This window comes from Corticium candelabrum, chromosome 15, assembly GCF_963422355.1.
Source record: "Corticium candelabrum chromosome 15, ooCorCand1.1, whole genome shotgun sequence".
Taxonomy (NCBI): Eukaryota; Metazoa; Porifera; class Homoscleromorpha; order Homosclerophorida; family Plakinidae; genus Corticium; species Corticium candelabrum.
In genome coordinates this window covers 6,050,898-6,072,140 of record NC_085099.1, presented here as the reverse complement: position 1 = coordinate 6,072,140, position 21,243 = coordinate 6,050,898, and the positions used below count along the sequence as shown (strand labels likewise).

At 41.4% G+C, this 21,243-nt stretch overlaps 2 protein-coding genes across 3 annotated transcripts in view; both read right to left on the bottom strand.

The window, feature by feature from the left end:
• Positions 1–72: 72 nt before the first annotated feature.
• Positions 73–3,758, bottom strand: LOC134191569 (uncharacterized). The gene is made up of 9 exons (XM_062660191.1): positions 3,635–3,758; positions 3,558–3,584; positions 2,450–2,568; positions 1,898–1,942; positions 1,186–1,269; positions 951–1,130; positions 724–878; positions 531–662; positions 73–460 (listed from the first exon to the last, which is right to left on the bottom strand). Exons 1-9 carry the CDS (start codon positions 3,756–3,758, stop codon positions 238–240), a joined length of 1,089 nt encoding a protein of 362 aa, XP_062516175.1. The 3' UTR covers positions 73–237.
• Positions 3,759–13,429: 9,671 nt separating this feature from the next.
• The window catches only part of LOC134191207 (guanine nucleotide exchange factor subunit RIC1-like), a 37,160-nt gene continuing 29,346 nt past the window's right edge, over positions 13,430–21,243 (bottom strand). The window contains exons 18-34 of one of the 2 annotated variants that reach the window (XM_062659798.1): positions 17,441–17,553; positions 17,255–17,383; positions 17,103–17,199; positions 16,948–17,045; positions 16,844–16,890; positions 16,317–16,677; positions 16,005–16,052; positions 15,910–15,946; positions 15,646–15,838; positions 15,438–15,477; positions 15,259–15,383; positions 15,126–15,202; positions 15,023–15,073; positions 14,681–14,791; positions 14,472–14,622; positions 14,038–14,229; positions 13,430–13,885 (exon numbers count right to left, since the gene is read on the bottom strand). In XM_062659798.1, the coding sequence (XP_062515782.1) occupies positions 13,621–13,885; positions 14,038–14,229; positions 14,472–14,622; positions 14,681–14,791; positions 15,023–15,073; positions 15,126–15,202; positions 15,259–15,383; positions 15,438–15,477; positions 15,646–15,838; positions 15,910–15,946; positions 16,005–16,052; positions 16,317–16,677; positions 16,844–16,890; positions 16,948–17,045; positions 17,103–17,199; positions 17,255–17,383; positions 17,441–17,553 (2,135 nt within the window). In that variant the 3' untranslated portion in view covers positions 13,430–13,620. The remainder of the gene's footprint in view (positions 13,886–14,037; positions 14,230–14,471; positions 14,623–14,680; positions 14,792–15,022; positions 15,074–15,125; positions 15,203–15,258; positions 15,384–15,437; positions 15,478–15,645; positions 15,839–15,909; positions 15,947–16,004; positions 16,053–16,316; positions 16,678–16,843; positions 16,891–16,947; positions 17,046–17,102; positions 17,200–17,254; positions 17,384–17,440; positions 17,554–21,243) is intronic. The other variant, XM_062659797.1, reaches the window with a different exon arrangement.

Sequence of the window (21,243 nt, the reverse complement as noted above, 5' to 3'; positions counted from 1 at the left end):
TTAGCTGACTGGTAGGCAGTTGTGAACAAGAATTTATCTATTATTATATCACAGATGAGTTATCTACCACACTCGGCTCAGACGTAGTAAATGCAATACTACCATCAAACAACAATACCTACCCTAGGCAGCTTAGAGTAACACAGCGTAACATTGCCTAGATAGAGTAACACAAGTGCCAGTAGTACTACCACCTCAGTTTCATGCTGCACACGCATCCTCATTAGCTTCATCGAATCATTCCCGCACAAACACACGGTGAAGAGTATCTGCTTGGTTGAAGTCGGCATAATCGTCGCATTCAAATCTGTGGAAACCAGGAGCAATACCCCAGTGATAACTACCAGATTTATAGAACGGAAAATCAGTAAATCCTGGAGTTGCCTGTCCTGTAGCGTAGATATCTGTGGTTGCAGCAGGAAGATTAGCGGAATGTCCAGCTAGCAGCGCATTATTACTTCTACATTATACAATCAATAATGAGTTGGTAAAGGTCTGCTTTACGATCTATACACATGACTAGTTCATACTTCCAATCGTTGACTGTGTAGTGCCGTTTGCCATCATACGCGCTGTTTAGAATGTTGTTATTGGTAGTCTTAAAATGGATGACACGATTGTGTGCTGAAGTGGAGCAGTAGAACCTCAGCTCACGAGCCCAACTAAAAATAGCAATGTATAGCGTCATCAGACAAAGCAAACAAGCACACGACAAAGACAAACCCTCGTTCTATGCCAAGATTAACTAGAAGCTGATGAGAATATCCATCGGGATCTGTAGGGAGACTCACGACAACCGGATCCCTTACATGTTTTACATGTTTGTATGCATACAGCAACATCCAGCCGCCTCCTTCTGTTGTTTGATCACAGTAGGCCTTCCAATCACAAAACCGTTAGATTGTAATCAAATGAGCTAGTTTGATAAAAAAAGTTAATTTCAGACACACCTGAAAGGGTTGCGATGCACCAAGTGGCAACAGCCAATAAACTCCACTGACTTTTATTCCGGCTTCAAAAATGTGTCTGCATCCAGGCGCAGGGTTGTCTTTGCTGCTACCCAATTTGCTGTCAACCAATTTGGTGCCACTTCCACTTCCTAAGGATTTCCAGTCACTGCCATCACATACCTGCCAAGTGACTGATATCACTGATTGTGTGAATTAACGTGATCGATGCTCTTACTTCCACTTCTTTGGTATCAAAGTCGTAACGCAGAGTGCTCTCTCTTGACGCAACACACGGACTAGACGTGTAGGGAACCTGAAACTACAACAGAACTGAAATGTCCTAGCATGTACAGTACTAAAATAATCGTCTTTGTTCGCTATCTAGTTATCTGTATTGTAATTGTACACTTGCATATTCATTTGTTCAGAGATGATAGTCTAGCAAAAACCTTGCAACCGAGGTAACCCAAAATAGAAATTTGCAAGCTAGAAACTAGGCTATTCAATTGATCTGTTTCTTTGCAAATTGTAAACAATTAACAGCCACTGAAATACAATACAAACTTGCAAGTTTTCAAGTTTAATTAATACACAGTAGACATTCAATTTTATGAAACTCTTGAGCAAGACTGCAATAGACAAGAGATACTTAATAATAAACACAAACACAGAGGCACACACAGACACGCACAGACACGCACGCACGAACGAACGCGCGCGCGCGCGCGCACACACACACACACACACACACACACACACACACACACACACACACACACACACACACACACACACACACACACACACACACACGTGCATGCAGTTGAAGAATGTTGCGTGTACACGACGTGAAAGCTTCCATTTCTGTCTAAGTTGATAAAAAGACGACGTGAAAGCTTCCATTTCTGTCTAAGTTGATAAAAAGACATGTGCAATACAGAACGTACATTGAGGCAACGTTGTATTAGTTGAGCAACGTCCACAGCTCCCACCTGCCAAAATCAGAGATCACGCAACATTAGGAGCGTAATCACACACAATTACAGCGCACGTCTGACCTCTGACGCACAAACACTGGCCAGCAACAAAGCCGCAAATTGAAACGACATCATCTGAAGTGGTGTCGAACGAAGAAGGACAGCAAATGATCGAGTCGTCGCATACCTTGCCTCTTTATAGCCTCACGCTTATACATTCATGGAAGCTAGACTTAGTTCAACACCTCGTCTATGTGAACACAGACTAGCCGTAGTGTCCTTTCTCATGAGAGACATCACTTGTGACAAAACGTTTAACACCTCGTCCATATAAATATAGCCGTCAATCCTAGCACCCTGCTGTGCTATCATGCGTAAGGTGTGTTCTTACGTTGAGCTTGTTCGGTTGCCTCTATAATTAGTCATATAATAGGCTGTGTGAACTCTAGCAGACTGCAACCCATCATGTACTCGAGCTACGCTACTCGATTCTCTCGCGCAAGAATTGAAATGTATTCTGACCGCTTTCCGTGCCTTCTTCAGATCTAGGACCACATGCGTACGGATGCGACAACGTCTTGCACTACAGAATTCCTCAAGTCGTGCTTCGGATTCAATTTGTTTAAGAAAAAACTGCCACACTAACACAGCAATCTTACAACGAATATGAATATACTGGAATGTTTTGACAAGCGGTAACCCAACGCTCACCCTGCCTTTCGGAAGGACTATAGGCCTAACCCACATTCCAGTCGTAAACTGACCTAATTGTTGTAATTGATTATGGTAAGCAGTAGCAAACCCATTATAGTTAACTATTTGAACACAGCCAGTGGGCTGGGTTTGCTACCGTTTAGCATAACCAATTACAATAAGGAGGAATGTGGGTTAGAAGAGTGCTAGTGTCCTTTCTCACGAGAGACGTCACTTATGTATCAATTTATTATCTATAAACGTCATACAAACACAACACAGAACATGTGGCCGTGTACTAAAAACATTTGTATCTCCAGGGTTTGCTCTGATTAATCATAACACCCTGCTGTGGTATCTCAACGTGTGTTCTCACGTGTTGAGCTTGTCCAGTTGCCTCTAATTAGTCATAATAGGCTGTGTGAACTCTAGCAGACTGTACTCGACTCAGTCTCGAGCTACACAAGTCTTCCGTCGTCGAGTGCCTTCTCCAGGAGAACAGCAACAGCTGCCTGAATCTGTCAACGTCTAGCTTTCACTACAGAATTCCTCAACTCGTGCTGTGGATTCTATTTGCTCAAAGAAAAAACTGCCAGACCAACACAAAGTAGAGCTTTTGCTGTGATACGAATAAACTGGAATGTTTTAACAAGCTAACCCTACTTTTCAGCAGGGCTGCCTGCTCTAGCCTACATTCCTGTCTTACTGACCTACCTGATGTATTGTAATTGCATGGTTATGCCAAACCCAGCTCTAAACCCTAAAATTTTTAGTATGAACACGGCCACAAGGCAAAGCCCAGTCATTTGACTGACTCAGACCCCGTTTCAAACGTCCCCAATGTTGTCTGCGGGCTCAGGAGGGTTAAGACTCCTTTTATTTCCGTAATACACTGATGTATATATAATTACTCAGAGGCAACTTAACACTAACATACCACATGCCACATCCCCCTGTCTCAGCTCTGTAAACATCTAAGATCAAACTGGTGTAACTCTAACACAGTATAGTCACCCATTAAATATAAGTCTAGTTTCTGCGGTGGCTTGACAGCTCTACCACTTCTTGTTGTTGTTAGATCAGGTTGTACCGAAGGTGGATGCTGCACCGTACTTTCTGTTGGTTCTTCTTTTTTCATTTCAGTCTTCTTGGTTAAGTGTAAGACCGGCTTGTTGTACTCTCTCTAGGACTTTCCGAAGACGTTGATCACGTTCTGCTTGTGTCTTCCCATAGACCAGAATATCATCCATCAAGCACAGAGTTCCCGGCTAACCGTTGAGTGTCTCAGACATTCTTTTTCGGAATAACTCCGGTGCCGAGGTTATACCAAATGGCAATCTGTTGTAGCAAAATCTACCAAATGGCGTTTTAAACGTCGTGAGTAAGGCAGACTCGTTTGACAGCGGTATCTGCCAAAAGCCACTATTCGCATCGATCTTACTGAAAACACGAGCGCCTTGTAATTGAGCTAGAGTGTGTTCTACTGAAGGTAATACCATTCTCTCTCTTTTTACGCTCTCATTGAGTCTGGACATATGAACACACTCTCACACGACCATTAGGCTTAGGAACAATGACCATTCCCGAGCACCAATCAGTGGGTTGATCTACTTTCGAAATTACTCCATCCACTTGCATTTTTAGCAGTTCATCCTCCACTTTCTTCATCAAGGGGATAGGTATTCGTCTGGGAGTGGACAGGGCAAAAGGCTTTGTATCTGATTTCAGACAGACGGTGTACTCTTCTTTCATCTTTCCAAGGCCCTTAAACAAATTTGGGAATTCAGCTTGCACATCAGCCACCTTGACCAGATTACATGCAGCTGTTTGTACTATCTCACAGCGTTTGATTACTTGCAGAGCTTCAATGGCTAGTCTGCCAAGTAGACATCTTGTCATTCCGCTCACCACAAATATTTCTTGCTGTGCGGCCAACGCTTTGACCTGGAGTTTGGCAACAAACTTCCCACGCACATCTAATGCATGTCCTCCTGGGCCACGTAGTGAATGTCTGGTAACAGGTTGAAGTTTAGCTTTGCTGAAGGTTGTTTTGTACACCTTTTCTGGTATCACTGTAACGTCTGCACCAGTGTCGATCTTGAACCTCAACTCTCTCCCATTCACCTTAGCGTTGGTCATCCAAGCACCTGTTACAGTTCCGATAGATCTAACAGCCAAGCATAGATAACCGCGGGAATCGTCCGACTCAAAGCTAGCATCCGAAACGATTTCGATCTTTTGTTTGGATTTAGACATGCGTGCGTAATGACCTACACGTTCGCACTTATGGCATTTTGCCGTTACTGCTGGGCACGCAGCTCTACCATGTGACGGTTTCTGTCCGCATCTAGTGCAGGAATCTCTTGCCATTGGTCTGCCACCCGACGACGAACTCTTCTCCTTGTGTACGCAGGCAGTCTTCCTTTGTCTGGTTTGCGCCACGGGACGTCGTCCACGAACCGCCTCCACGACTGCAGGTGTGGAATGCGTGTCATCTTTCCTGATTAACCTGGAGAACAGGTTAATGATTTAATGGTGGTAGTTCCCTGGCTCTATGTTGTTTATCAAATCTCTCTTTTGTCATCAGTCTCTGAATTTGTTCTTTGTCTAGCCTTCGAAATGGCTTTCTCCACCGTTAATTCAGAATCCAACTGCAGTGTCTCAGACAAAATCGCATCGCGCAAACCTACTACAATGCGGTCTCTGATGAGCTCATCGTGGAGGTCACCAAACATGCAGTGTTCCGACAGGCTGTACAGCGCAGTGACAAAAGAATCAACCGACTCCTCTGGTTCTTGTACACGTTGATTAAACTTTGCACATTCGAATATCACGTTGCGTCGCGCTAGAAAGTGTGTATCGAATTTGCTTCTCACCTCATTATAGCTTTTTGCCTGCTCCTCCGTGAGGGTGAATGAACTCAATATTTCTTCAGCTTTCGGTCCCATTGCATAGACCAGTGTGTTAATTTGAATCTTCCCGTCTTTCTCCTCTAATCCGGAAGCTGTACGGAATCGTTCGAAGCGGCGGATCCATACTGGCCACGTATCAGGGCTGGCACAATCGAACGTCTCTGGCGGTGCGATCTGAAAGGCTGCCATTATTACTCCAGCTCAATTGGGTATGTTCTCGCTCCTTCGGACTCAGACCTGGGTTTGCTCAGTCAAAGTCCCACTCCTGACACCATGTTGTCTGCGGGCTTAGTAGGGTTAAGACTCCTTGTATTTCCGTAATACACTCATATATATCTAATTACTCAGAGGCAATACGTACTGTAGAGTGATCTAGAAACCTCTTATATTCTAGCTGCAGGAGTTTCTCAGACTTGGCATGCAAAAGCACTTTACAAGCTTTAGGAGTGTAGCACGTTCTGAGTGAAGAATGTGGTTTTTGCCTTCATACAACCATGTCCATCTTCTCTGTAGAAAATGAAAAGTACAGAGTAGCTGTTTTGCATGTGGCCACATTGATCTAAAAGCTGCTTTCTCAGTGGTGCTGTCATCAGTCATAATGAGCAACGGCCCTCTTTCCTTTCCGTTGTGGTAAAATGCTTGTGATGGAAGTATTCTGTTAACATTTGAAGGCCCTTGGTAATGGTTTCTTCTCTTTCATCAGAAGCCAGTACTACACCTAGTGGTGGACCCCCCTGCAGGGTGGGCAGTTGACAAAATGAATAATGAAACATTGTTTCTGTCTAGAGAAGAGGTAGCATCACAGAAAACTAATTCAGCAGATTGTATGACATTTTCATGAACTCGTGCCATTAGGGGTGTGCAGATGGCAGACACAATGGGTGGGGTATGGGTAATTTTCTTCCGTTTTGACTTTGGAGGCGTGTCATTATCACCATCATCATCACTATCGTGGTCAACATCTGAGTTATCAGAACTGACTTCCCACTGCATTTTCGCTTTCCCACCAACGGCATTGTTGGTTTCATTGTACATTCTTACTTCTTGCTCAAGACGGTCAAAGAGGTCTTTCCCATTCTTAGGACCTAGGTGTTCACTTCTCCATTTGCGATAGAATTGATGTACCCACTGTATGCCTGGATTGACTGCACAGCCGGCAATGCTACTTTGGTCTTCTTTCTGCATAATCTCTTCTTCGTAGTGATGATGTGCTGATGAAGCAGAATGACCTAACGCGAATAGATTAGCATACTCTTGCTTTGTGCTATCGGGTACTGGTCTGAATCCAAGCACATGTGCTGAGTCAATGGGGTGATTATGGTGGAAATTGACTTTTATGGTGGTTTGGTGTGTGTGTCGATAGTTTGGAGCTTTCAGCTGCGGTGGTTTTGGACTGTAATATGTACAGTTGATGGGCACTAAGTCTTCTTGCATCGTACACCTGAAATCAATGTTTGGGGCTTGGTTTACTTAGGGGCCGTCCGTAGTTACCGAATGATTTTAAAATCCGAACAACGTTCGAAAGTGGGTGGGTGGGTCAGAAGGCTGTTCGAATTAGAAATCATTTGATCACTGCGCATGCGCAGATTTCTTTATTGTCCAGTGGTGATGAAAAAGCAGCTGACTCTCTTTGGTGTACGGAAGAGGAAGAGAGAGCCTTTCTTCCAACGCAGTGCAGATGACAGTGATTACACACGAGTGATCGAAACTCTGTGGCAGCAAGATGCTGGACAGCGCACTCGCAAGGACTTCTTCAAGTGGGCGCAAGGCCAATGGCGTGACAAGTACTCGAAGGACAGGAAGGCAAGAGATGATGTGATAGCCAAGAGCGTTGGAGTCCAACAGGGAATGGACAATGCGGACGAGAAGGCGGCGACGACTGGTTACTTCCGGCGATCAGCTCGCAGCGTATAATAGCTGCGAGGAGAAATTGTTTCATGACTATGGACAGCTGTTAGGATTAGGTAGGTGGGTGGGTGGGTAAGAAGAAATTCTAACGTTGTTCGGATTTTAAAATCATTCGGTAACTACGGACGGCCCCTTATGAGACAATTGCTTCTGTGTTAGCGCTTTTCTGAAGTGTTGGCAGTGCATGTCTGTTTTGAACAGAACTCTCTTAAGTGAAGGCTTGTATGTTCGGGTTACTCTGTATGTGCATTTGCATTGCTTGGACATCAGATTAACCCATTCTCTAGCGCTTTCTTCATCTTCCAAGTTCACCCGGAATTCTGTAGTGAAATTTGTAGAATGAGCACCAGAGAAAGCGTGTGGGTCAAGATTTTGGAACATTTCAATAACGTAGGTGTAACTATCATTTGGTGGTAGTACACTTTGCAATTCAGGCCTAAGTTGGCACCATGACTTTGGAAGCTAGCTTATGTCCAATTCTGAGTCACTTGAGGACTGCAAAATCGGAGGCACATGACTCACCCTTCTACAACAGTGAGTCCTGTTCGCAGTCGTCTCACTTTCAGAATCAGAGCCTTCAGATTGAAGGTCAGAATCTGAAGCCACATTGCTGACATCAACACTAGATAGTAGGTGAGAGAGGGATACTGGCAAGGATTTATTAGAGATTTCACTGAAAAGGCAACCACTCAATAGCTCACTTGCAATAAACTGTCTGATACCGGATACTGAACCCTGTAAAAACATTTGAATTAAGTTTTTTTCTCAGAAATATTTTGATGTTTGGATACTTGTCTACCTGATTAAATGTCATGGGCTCGCTGAGTAATAGGCACCTTGTGTACTGCAATAAGAACCATATTACTGACAGTATATTGACTATGTGAAAACAACTTGTACATACAGGGAACTGTTTCAGGCCTCACAACAATGTATCTCAATTGTTAATTAATTAAGCATTGAATTGCACAAGGCTACATATTTGTTTCATCTATGAGCCATAAACAACGAGATATTGTAAAACTCACGACTTCCGGTTTGCGGGCCATGTGGACGAATGTGTTGATATGTGGATGGATGTTTGACTATATAGGTATGTCATGCTCAGGAATGTGCCATGCCCTCAATGCGGTCCAATCAATTAGCAGGATTTCATAATTCTTTGTGACAATCCCATCCCGGTGTTTAGAAGGCGTATAGCTGTGGAACTGACACTGTAAACGCAGCTTTAATTACTAGTTTTGAATTCAAATTGAAGTGTGTGTGTGTGTGTGTGTGTGTGTGTGTGTGTGTGTGTGTGTGTGTGTGTGTGCATGTTATAACTAACTTGTCGCTAACTTAGCGAAGTCCATAATAACTATAAGTATTTATCTAGGACCTAAGTAATAATGTTGATGTACGGCAACATATTGCTGTAAAAATTTAGGTATTGAAACCAACGGAACAGATCCTTACCTTAAGTAAAAAGACTCCACAGTCCTGATTGTTTTCTTGCTGTGGGATGCCTTTGGCATTGCAAAATTTCCACCCGTTCCAGTCAAACAGTGTGCTCTGACGTCGAATGCTCTCATTTTCAAGATACTTCCTAACAGCAACTCATGTTCATGTGTTTGTCAGCATTGATACAAATAATGCAGCATACTTCAAAGCATTAGTGTATACACTTCCTTCACCTCCAAGTGAGTCATAGTACCTCATTTCTTTCTGTGTGTTGTCAATGACCTAAGTATCAACAAATAGTACACTATTGAAACTATTGTGCATATGTGTTGGTGTGAAAGTTGCAGAGGATGTATAGGTTATTGACATTTACCATCAATGTCCAGTGGTTCCTCTTGTCATTTATAATGCACAGTAGCCTGTCACACCCAAACAGGTCAACCTAGGGCCACAAAATTAAATTATTCGTGTATTGTTAAATGAGATGAGGTGACGTGTGAATAGTTGACCGTAGGTGGCATTCAGCTCCTCAAGTACACACAATCCCTAGCTAAGGTCGGGGCGACGGAACTTTGTGAGGGCCTTTTTCGTCGCCGTTTGGTGACTTGCACAAATCGTTCCTCTATTGATCTGTCGAATACGAAAACAATTTTTTGAAGTAAGTCTTATAATTAAACGTACGTGGTCGTAGGGAGGAGAAATTTGAGGTTCGTGTGTACAGATATGTCTGTTGTGCGACCCGGATTAGAATACGCTCGGCAATTAGCATCAGAGTGTCCAAAGTTGGCTAAAACAGCGTTTCCTTAAATTAAAAATGTTGCCGTAATAACTAATATATGAAATTAAAAAGCGAAGTCGGATTTGCTATCAAAAACTTTAGGTATGGTTGACAAGCTTTCTTACGTTAATTTAAGCAAAATCAGACGTATTTAATTAACTGAGCTCAAACGGATGATGTATAGATGCATGCGAAGAGATCTATAGACTATATTAGTCTGTCTGTGTTAACTAATAGTGACCAATACAACTTCCAATTAAATATAGTCAGTATCATTGATGCTGTTCGCTGTCGCATCCAGTATAGGCATGCAACCCGGGAAGTGCTTTGCACACATCTTCTTCAATCGACCAAGCAATATTTGTCATGCTGATGCAACGCCTTGCAATATAATCTGTGCTGGGATCTCATGTGCGCCCGAGCAAATGTCACTAAAACGTCATTATCTGGTGCATAAACAGATGACAATATTTATGTGAGATGCTCTCGTGTTTGTTGCATGATTGGCGTGTAAAAATATTCGGGTGTCAGCTTCTTCTTCGCTGCATGAAAGTGCTGGAATCAATTGGGCAGTGACAACCATCAATTTGTAGTAAACCTTGAGCAGTTGCTGCAGTGACACACAAATACACAGTTAAGGAGACGTGCGTATTTTAGCAGCTGCATGTCATTTCCTATAGACAAATGCTATTCTATTTGCTGCTGCTGCCATGAACCTTTTCTGTCGCGAGGAAGCATCTGCTGACGATGCTGTACTAACAAGCGTGGCAACTGATGCACCGCAATTTTTCTCCAAATTTTTAATTGAAAAATGCAGATAGCGATCAATCAAGAAGTCAGTTCGATTTCTGGAAGACGCGTTATCGTGTAGAAGAGCGGTATCGTCAATTAGAGATAACTATAACATGTTGTACACCAGACAAGGTCACTATTAATTGAGTTAAAGATTGACGAGGTGTTCTGCTCTAAACTTAGCGCTCTCCCATGGTCACTGGCTACTGTTGATGGAGAGATTCAAAAGACAGCCGAGTCTAAAATGGTACATTTTTATACCGGAAAATGATTACCTTTCACTCTTGGTAAATGCAACACGGGTAAACATTTCCAACTTTACTTTCTTTGCAACATCCAAAGTCTACGTCATTGTTGGCTAGGCAACCTTTGTTGAAAGAACTGCTATTTTTGCCTCACCTTTTGGCAAGAGCTAAGTCGTATTCTACTTCACAGGGAGCAGCTCTAGAGTCCAGAGCAAGGACCGACGAGATCATCGAGGTTATTGGCCAAAAGACTAGCTCGTAGATGGGTAGTCATGATCAATGCAAGAATCGCATTCGAGTATCTTTGTAAACGTGTAGACAAACTGTGTCTTGACGTTTAAACCTAGTGTTTCAACCTCAATAAAGTTCACTACAATTACACAAACTACTATATTTGCAGCACGTCAGTGCAGCTAGTGTAGCGCAGTACAACAACATTTCAGTTACATTTCAGGTACAGTCAAGTTCAGGTAAGTGATCGGACACGATCTGTCTCGCCAAACATACGTATTCTCAAACACTTAGTTTCACGACAAGCTTCAAGTGCCAAAAGTTAGTTTGCCAAAAAGGTGCATTTTCTGAAGCCCTTTCTGCAGTTGGTCCACGGACTACTGTGAGCAGCTTCGAGAACAGCGAAGATCCCTATTATGCACAGGCAGAGAAAGGCGTGGCAAACAGCGTGTCAGATTTTACAGTAAAAATTAAACGTCGTCCCAACGTCGTCCGAACGTGCTGGCTCCACGATTTGCTCGCGAGATCGGAGTGCCGATCGGCTTAACGACACTGGACGGTTTCGTTGGATTTTCCTCGTCCTCCGCAAACAGGATCCGATCTTCGCGTCCATCACAACAGACGGCAAGCAGGGATTACCTACTTGTGGCCTCATCCGCGTGACGTTCCGCCACTTCGCCACTTCGCCACTATCTAGCTGATCCATGACGTCAACATATCTCGGTGGCCAAATTAATGGCGGATTTTATATTGGTGGTCGCTGAAAAATCCGCCAATCCGTCAATCCGCCAAAATAAATTTCCCGCCAATATATATATATATATATATGTATTATATGCCGCACATCTCTCGCGATATGTCTAATACATGTTCACCGTACCACGCCATATCACATTATATACTATATATATATTTAGACAGTTGGTAAACACACACACACACACACACACACACACACACACACACACACACACACACACACACACACACACACACACACACTCACACACACACACTCACACACACACACACACACACACACACACACACACACACACACACACACACACACACACACACACACACACACACACACACAACACACACACACAAGTCCAATTTTGGAGACTCTATCAATGATATAACACGAGTCTTTCTTGATTAATTGCATGCCAAGATTTTGCCAAAAGCGTAAATACTAGTAGGTAGATGTGTTTTTGCTTTGTCTGGAAACTCTCATACAGTTAACCGTGTCGCACGATTTTAGTTTCTTTGCGCTGCTGCAAAATCAACTCTGACTCCATCGTGACTGGTCATCATGTATTCTGTCAGATTAAAAGGTAGTTTGTGGTCAGATCAAATTCATTTAAGATTAGAAGTCAAATGAAAAAACTTAGTATTTCAGATCAATTAAGATAATTTGTAATCTTTGAAATCAAATTCACAAATGTGTCAAATCAGAATAATTGTCAGACGTCAAGTAATTTCGTACTTGTCAAACCAACTTCGTTGTCAGCCAAATCAAATCAAATCTAGATGCCAAATCAAGGTATCTATTCAAATACAGATGTTTAATCTAATGCTAAGATGTTGACCGCATGCGTAGCTCATCTAAACACCAAGTTCACACAAATTCCAAGTCAAAGCACTAAATTCCCGTATCCACGCATTTTCAATTTTACCTTAGCGGAGAGAAGTAATCATGGTGGTTAACTAGGCGCTGCATCACACACTGCCAAAGCAATGGCCCGCTATAATGGCATTGGAAGATTTGCCAATTAAAAACTAACCTTAATTAACTTAATTTATGCGCTATTAGTTTGTTTCACTTCTCAGTTTACCAAGTTTCACTGGGTTTGGTGGTTGTCGTTGCTTTGCTAGATGTTGCTTTGCTCTATACGTACCTAGCGTAACTATAACTTGTGATGAATGTGTAATAGCATTGATTGTGACCCATGCACTGAAGTGGTACATGGTGCAAATTAGGTTAACATCCTAGGTATTACTTAGTAATTAGATTGGACATCTTGATTTGATCTTGCTAATTTGATTTGACATCCTACAGATTTGATTTGACCGACAACAAAGTTGGTTTGACAAGTTACAAATTCTATTTGACGAATGACAACTTTGATTTGACACATTGTCAATTCTATTTCACAGATTACAAACTCATCTGACAGACTACAAATTTGATTTATTTGATTTGATGTTTTGTGAATCTGATCTGACTACATACTTTGATTTGACAGAATACAAATTTGATGTGACAAGCGACAATTTTGACCTGTAAATGGTGTAGATTAATTTTGTGCATTCCGCGCTTTAGAGATAGTTGCTATGGTACTGCATATGCCCAGCTGCAACTGTTATGTATTAATAAGTTAGTGGCATTGATAAATAGACACCATAAATCAGGGGTGTAGAAGGCTTTGGGGGCTGAATATTTGGTATCATTTCAAACTCACCGGCATTGACTCAAAAGGAAAACTATCAAGTATGCTGCGCATGCGCACCAAGGCATATTGAATTCAACAAAATGTCTGCTAACAAGCTACTTTGTAGCCAATGTACAACAATTAATTAATTAATGTAACAGTCTAACCGTTGCCAGAAGGTAGAAAAAAAGCAAGCAGTGTTTGCCTCACCAGCAGCACTCGTCTTCAGTTATTTCATATCAATATGTAAGTATGACTAGCTAATGGAGCAACTTCCTTGTGAGTCATCTGGTCCATCTGTTGCTGTAAAGACTGGTTCTTGAATTCCTGGCGTAACAGGAACTGAGCTGGGAGTGCTGCTCACCACAGTATGCTCCAGTTCTGCAAGAGGACTACACATGGCAACTTCGCTGTCTGAGGGAGCATCTCTGTCGGTTGGAGTTCTTTGTATTTCCTCCAATAGCTCAGTAAGACTTTGATACTGCTCTCGTAAACTGTCCATTATCCACATGTATCCATGGCTATAAAAGACGTAGCAGATAGATGGACACCACACACACACACACACACACACACACACACACACACACACACACACACACACACACACACACACACACACACACACACACACCTTAACTTTTAACATCAAATGTTCATATTGCTGACTGACCTTTCTGTTTGCGCCCATGCCATTAGCTGCTCAAAACCTGTCACGACATGACGTTTGTTGTCAACTGACAAATCCTGATCTTGAAATACACACTGTAAGGCTGCTGTCGAAGATGTCGTGTCTTGCAACATGACTGCAATAATGAGCGCCCATTCATAACAATGAGCATCTGACATTACCTGCAGCAGGAACCTAACAGAAATATGCTCTGTATTTAAACCACTGCACCATTTTGCCAATTAATTATGCTTGTGTGTGTGTGTGTGCGTGTGTGCGTGTGTGTGTGTGTGTGTGTGTGTGTGTGTGTGTGTGTGTGTGTGTGTGTGTGTGTGTGTGTGTGTGTGCGTGCACCATTACACATCATATTACTAATGTCTGTTAATTAAATTGTATCTGCTACACCTATTTATCACAAAATCAATATAGACCAATACCTTAGTTCCAATTCAGACTGCTTTGGACCTTTTATTGTAGACGAATGAACAGGAAACTCAATCAGCTCTCCTTCCCATTCACTTTCTTCTCCATCCTGAGGAGAAACTGCTCGACTTTCTTCAGGCACAGACAACACGTCATCATCATGAGCTACAGCAGCAAACAACGCTGCCAGTAAAATACATCAGAAAAATCAGAGCTAACAAACCACTAGCAACAGATAAAGATCTGGTAGTAGGTGTAATGTCACCGTGACTGGAATGACGTGGAGATAAATCACCAGATACTGCAAGTCTGTGGTAGTCACTGTGAGTTGAGCCTAATGTACACAAGTTACTTAATAATTATGTTCACGCATATGTTCATGCATCTGTTCACGCATACATGCACAAATTAGCTTTAGTTATCCACCATGACTCAAACTAATGCACATTGACACAAAAGTGAGTTAAATGCTAACCGTTTTACATAAGAAAGAAACACTCCACACATGTACAGTCTACTAGTATTCAATGTTTCATCGTACAATATATATGCCTAGCCTTAATACCTGAAGACACAACAGACAGTGAGTCACCATCTAACCTCGCCACCTGCCTCACTGTAATGGAAACATCTTTACCAATCATATTGCCGTATAGTAAATATTTTACCTGGCATTGGCCATTCCATCTGTTGATGCAATGATAGTATTGCATGACTAAAGTCATCAATAAGGGCAGCACGATTTCTATCCACAAAAGATGTTAAAGTTTGTATTACAAAGTTGTTGCTAACTTGTTCCACCTTTCTTTATTGAGCCATGACACAAGTGGAAAATCCAATATGGCAGCAAACTTGCCAAGTTGTCGAAGTTGACATGATGATAATAACTTACGAGCATGACGACATAGTATGATGTCAATAAACCACTGGGCACACACAAAATCAAAGCTAATGTCAATGAATAAAATACAGAAAGTCACCTCTTCCTTTGGAAGATCCAGATCTGCTAGAAAGTGTGGTCTAAAAATAAAAATTGATATCAATACACTGTGTGTGTTCATGCGTGCGTACACTGTCCATTTCAATTTTATGTACAACACTAAACTTTACAAAAAATTTAAACAGCAGTGTGACAAAACATCCAGCCTTAATTAATTATATTGTTGCACATCATTCCATACATCTTACCTTCTCACTACCTTCCCAGTATCGTCAATAAAGTCTGCTGGTAAAGTTACCACGTTTGTTTGACTCCCCAATCTCTCCTTTTCCTTTTGTAAGGCAACTTCAAATCGATCAGCAACTGGTACGAGTACAGGTGGAGCAGACATTGGAGTAGTCAACATGCTTCGATTTGGAGAGTCAGGAACTTCACCAGAACCTAACAGTCAATACCACACAGCACAATCTTAATCAATAAACTAAAGAGAAGAGTTCAGGTGTCATTGTGACCTATTGCTTTGAGAAAACGCACAAGATCTCTGGACAACTAAAAGTAAGAGTTTTGTATGTCAGGTTGCTAAAATTTAAATCAACATAATTCTCACTTCAAACATAGAATGTTCAAGAGATGAATCCAAAAGCCGTGTCGCATACTGCAACAGATAATATCATGTCGTGATAAATTTTACATATTAAATATAAATATTATGCACATGTGTCTGTTTGTTTGTTTGTTTGTGTGTGCATGCTTGTGCATGTGTGTGTATGCTTGCCTATGATATTTTTAAAATTACATAATTTTCAAATCAAATTATGACTGCAACTTTGCTCTAAAGTAGCCTAATGTACCAGTTCAAAATAGTTTGTTTAATATCAACAAATCATTATCAACCAGATTAATTATTTCTAATGCTTACTTGTTTGCTAACAAATGGTGGCTCCAAATTCTGAATAATAATGAGATATGATGCTGCAATCTCCAGACGTTCTGACTCGATGCACTTTTGGAATAAATCCTTTGGATTTCCCACCACTTGAAATAAGTAATACCACATGGCCACTTCTGTCTTCCTTGTGCAGTGACCAATAGTCTCGAGATATTGCGGAAATTCTTGAATAAATGCAACAACTTGAGGAAGGAGGGCATCGGGCATCGGGTGCAGACCAGCATTTGGAGCTTCTTCTTCCAACACGTTGTGAAGCATGAGCTCGAGTACATGAGCAAAGTAAGGAAGAGATTCACAGCTTCGTGCTATTTGTAAAGCATGGCCACCAAGACTGAAACAAAAAATAGTGGTAGATAAGTACACAAACAAAATCAAATACAAAAATGCATGGCAAAAGAACCTACAAACAAATACAAACTAACCAACAAACACAAAACTGCAAACAACTAATAGCCAAAAAAACCGATAAACGATAAATGTAGAAACGTCAAACTCACTTCCGACGTAATAGTTGCTTGAGAATATGATACAAGAATATCTGAGCCTTCACGAGACAACATGCAATCACAACCAACCTAAACTCAACAACCAATTTACTGACCGTTCTTTCTAAAGAACAAAACGGCAACAACTGAGAAGCATGAGCAACTGTTGTGTCACATGTCACTCCTAATGCAATCGCCTCTTCAAGATGAACCACTAACATGCACCAAACCATATAAACAAATGTCAATAAAAATAAAACAACAAACATACACAGAGGATAAATATCAAGAGTAAACGTCAACATTATCCGTTTCGACAAAAAATTAGAGCCATGTTGACCATCTCGAGGAAAGAGTGGCAACCAGACCTATACATAACATCATCATCACAAGTCTTTGATTCAACAGACCAACTCTGGTTACCTTCATGCCTCCTGCTCCACAGCCAAGCCACAGAGCCTCCAATAAGTAACGATGACTAGGTTTACTGTAAGCTGATGCCCACACATGTTCTACACCTGATGCTAAAACAACTGGAGCAAGAAACTGTGCCTGTTCATAAAAGAAGTACAATAAATACAATAATAGTGTTTGAAAAAAATTGCTAACTCGTTTTCCTTTCTTCTCTGCACTAGAATGATCACGTTGCAAGAGAAGTAGCTTTCCTGCTACGTTAGCAATGATGGATTCAGGCAATCCTTTTGTACTTGGACTAGAGCCAGCTGGTGAAACAATAAACACTTAGAACTGCAAAAAATTAGTTAGTAACACATACAAACAGACAAATAGATAAATAGACAGGCATACAAACAAACAAACAGACAAAGAAAAAAAACACACAGAAAAACAGACAGACAAACTGTTTAACTGAAACAAAGCAGACAGATGTGCAAACACATTTAAAAAACTTGCACCAAAGTGTTCATATATTAAACTGACAATTACTATTACTGTAATAATTCTGCAACCCAATTTAATGTAAATACAAGTAGATAATAAATTTGACCGTTATATAATTTAAAAGTAAGTAAGCATCATTTACATTTTTCTTAAATTTCAAAACACACAAGACAAATTGTTGGCTGTTTGATGAAGAGACAGGTGCATGTGAGCACGTGTGTGTGTGTGTGTGTGTGTGTGTGTGTGTGTGTGTGTGTGTGTGTGTGTGTGTGTGTGTGTGTGTGTGTGTGTGTGTGTGTGTGTGTGTGTGTGTGTGTGTGTGTGTGTGTGTGTGTGTGTGTGTGTGTGTTCATAATTTCCTTGGGCAAGAAACCCACACACAGTTGCCTCTCTCGATTCAGAAATATAAATGAGTACCTGGTCTTTGACTGGGGGACTACGTGGCCATCAGCTGTGACATAATATCAACCACTGGAGTCCGAATGAGACTTCGGGTGTTCACACCTCAGTTGGCTTCACAAGCCGGTGCTGCTGTGAGTACTTGGCCCAGCTCCAGGAGATTGCTAGCGTAGGCCCAGAGTTCTCCTGAGTAGCGCACAGGAGTCCAGCTGTTAGCTGGGGGTGGGGTGGGGGTGTAACCAGTATCTGGCAGTTCTTAACGTTTAGTTAGTTTAGTTTAGTTTAGTTGTGTGTGTGTGTGTGTGTGTGTGTGTGTGTGTGTGTGTGTGTGTGTGTGTGTGTGTGTGTGTGTGTGTGTGTGTGTGTGTGTGTGTGTGTGTGCGTGTTAACTTCGATCCATCAGCAGGAACTCGGTTTCGTGAGAGTGAGGTTATGGTCTGCACAACTGGGCTTTTACCAAAATCACTTCTTGTGCAAAACTACTCTACAGAACGTCTCAGTCAATCTGCTCGAGTTCGATCGTTGCTTCAACTATGGATGATCCGGTTTCTTGGGATTCTTTAGAAGACGTGACAAGAAAACACGCAGGGCACCTTGAAATGATTCTAGGTTAATGACTAGTACAGGTAGCATCAGGAAAATTGGGTTGTTGGAATGTAAGATCTATGATTGATCACGAGAAAGCTGAATGTCCTGAAAGAAGAAAAGCTCTAATTGCTACTGAACCGCTTCTTTCTAAAATTGACATAGCTGAACTCTCAGAAACCAGACTTGCTGAACGGGGCAGTATCGATGAGATTTTTGGGAATAATGGATGTAGATCTTTTGGTCAGGAAAGTAATTGGAAGCCAGGCTGGAATCAGGAATAGGTTTTGCCAACAAACTTGTTGATCTTCCCATTGAACATAGCGATCGTCTGATGTCACTGAGGTTACCTCTAGACAAGAAAAGGTATCTAACAATAGTTAGTGTACATGCTCCAACATTAACTTCAGACGATGCTTCAAAGGAAAGTTTTATGATCAACTTCACCAACTTTTAGTGAAAATTCCATCACAAGATAAACTCATTCTCATGGGTGATTTCAATGCTAGAGTTGATCGTGATTATGCTTCTTGGCCAGGGATCATAGGGTGTTATGCTGTTGGTAAAGAAAACGCAAATGGTCGACTGTTGCTAGAACTTCGTGCCACTCATTAGCTGAGCATAACTAACACCAGATTTCAGTTACCTAATAAATTGAAAACAACCTGGAAACATCCTCGTTCTCAACACTGGCATCTACTTGACTGTATTATTACAAGGCAACGAGATGTCCAAGATATTCAGCTTACACTCGTTCTCAGAAGCACTGAGTGCTGGACAGATCACCGACTGCTGAGGTCCAATGTCAAATTAAAGATTATTTACAAAAGATGTCATATGAATTTCTCAGTCAAAAAGTTTGACATAAGTCGTCTGAATGATCCTAAAGTTTTTATCAATTTTGAAGATCAACTCAAAAAGAATTGGCAGCATCTGAACAACCTGAAGGTTCATGGACTAGACTTAATATAGCAGCAACAAATGCAGCTAAGAAAACCATTGGCTTCAGAAAGAACAAAAGGGACAACTGGTTTGACAGCAACAACGTGGTAATACAAGATCTCCTGGACAGAAAATATGTTGCCTATGGTAAGCTACAACAAAATCCAAGAACTATTAAATTGAAAGAAAATTCCAAGAACTAAAAAGACAAACACAACGTGAATTACGCTGGTTATGTGATAAATGGTGGGATGATCGTGCAAAACACTTAGAGGAAATTGGCAGACAACAATGACAAACGCTTCTATAGTGAATTGAAGACCATCATTGGTCCAACACCAACCAGTGTCTCACATTTGTGAAATGAGAATGATCAGTTGTTAACTGGTAAAACAGAAATACTTGATCGTTGGAAATGACATTTTGACTCGCTACTCAACAGAGATACCAAAGTTGCTGCTACAGCACTGAGTGCTCTCTCTCCATTACCGATTCAGCAGAATATGGATGATACGCCAGGGCATAAAGAAATGGAGATTGCTATAAAAATCACTAAAACAGGCAAGTCTGCAGGGCCAGACGGTCTTGCTGCTGATTTCTATCAAAGAAGAGGTTCTGTTTTTGTGGAAGACGTTACCAAAGTCATTCATTGCATATGGGATTCCAATCTTCAAAAGAAAAGGTAATAAAGGAGACTGTACAAAACTGGCTTGGAATTTCACTATCGTCCATAGCTGGGAAAGTACTATCAAGAATACTGCTGAATGGACTAATAAAATCAATTGCGGAGGACATTCTCCCTGAGTCTCAATGTGGCTTCCGTAAGGGAAAAAGCACAACTGACATGGTGTTTACTCTAAGATAACTACAGGAAAAAGTACAGAACTATAGGAAAAAGTAGAGAACAGCAAAAACCGTTGTATATAGTGTTTATCGACCTGCCAAGGCTTTTGACTCAGTTAATCGTGAAGTTCTCTGCCAAATTCTGGGAAGATTGAGTTATCCATCCATGTTTGTCAATCTAAATAAACTATTACATGAAGGAATGCCAGTAAGAGTCATCTATGGTGGGGAAAAATCAGAGGGATTTTATGTGCAAACCGAACTGAAACAGGGTTGTGTTCTGGCACCAATTTTGTTTGCTCTCTCTCTTGCAGCAATGTTAACAGAAATGAATCATTGCACAGGAGATCGAGGTGTGTCTGTACAGTATCGTATAGATGGCAAATTCTACAACATTCGAAAATTTATGGCAAAAACCAAGACATCAATTACAAAGTTTCGTGAGTTACTATATGCAGATGATGTGCTCTTGTAGCACACTCTGCTGAAGAAATGCAACACATAGTTTCCTGCTTCAACAATGCTGCTGTCAGCTTTGGCTTACAAAGTAATATATAAAAAGACAGAATGTTTGTTTCAACCTGCTCCAGGAGCAGAAACAACAGCTGATGATATCTTTGTTTCTGGAGAAGCATTAATTAAAGAAATTATCTACATTTTCTTATCTTGGTAGTGTCATCTCTGATGATTGCACTGTAAGTAATGACATTGCTACACGCTTGCAAAAAGCAAACAGATCATAT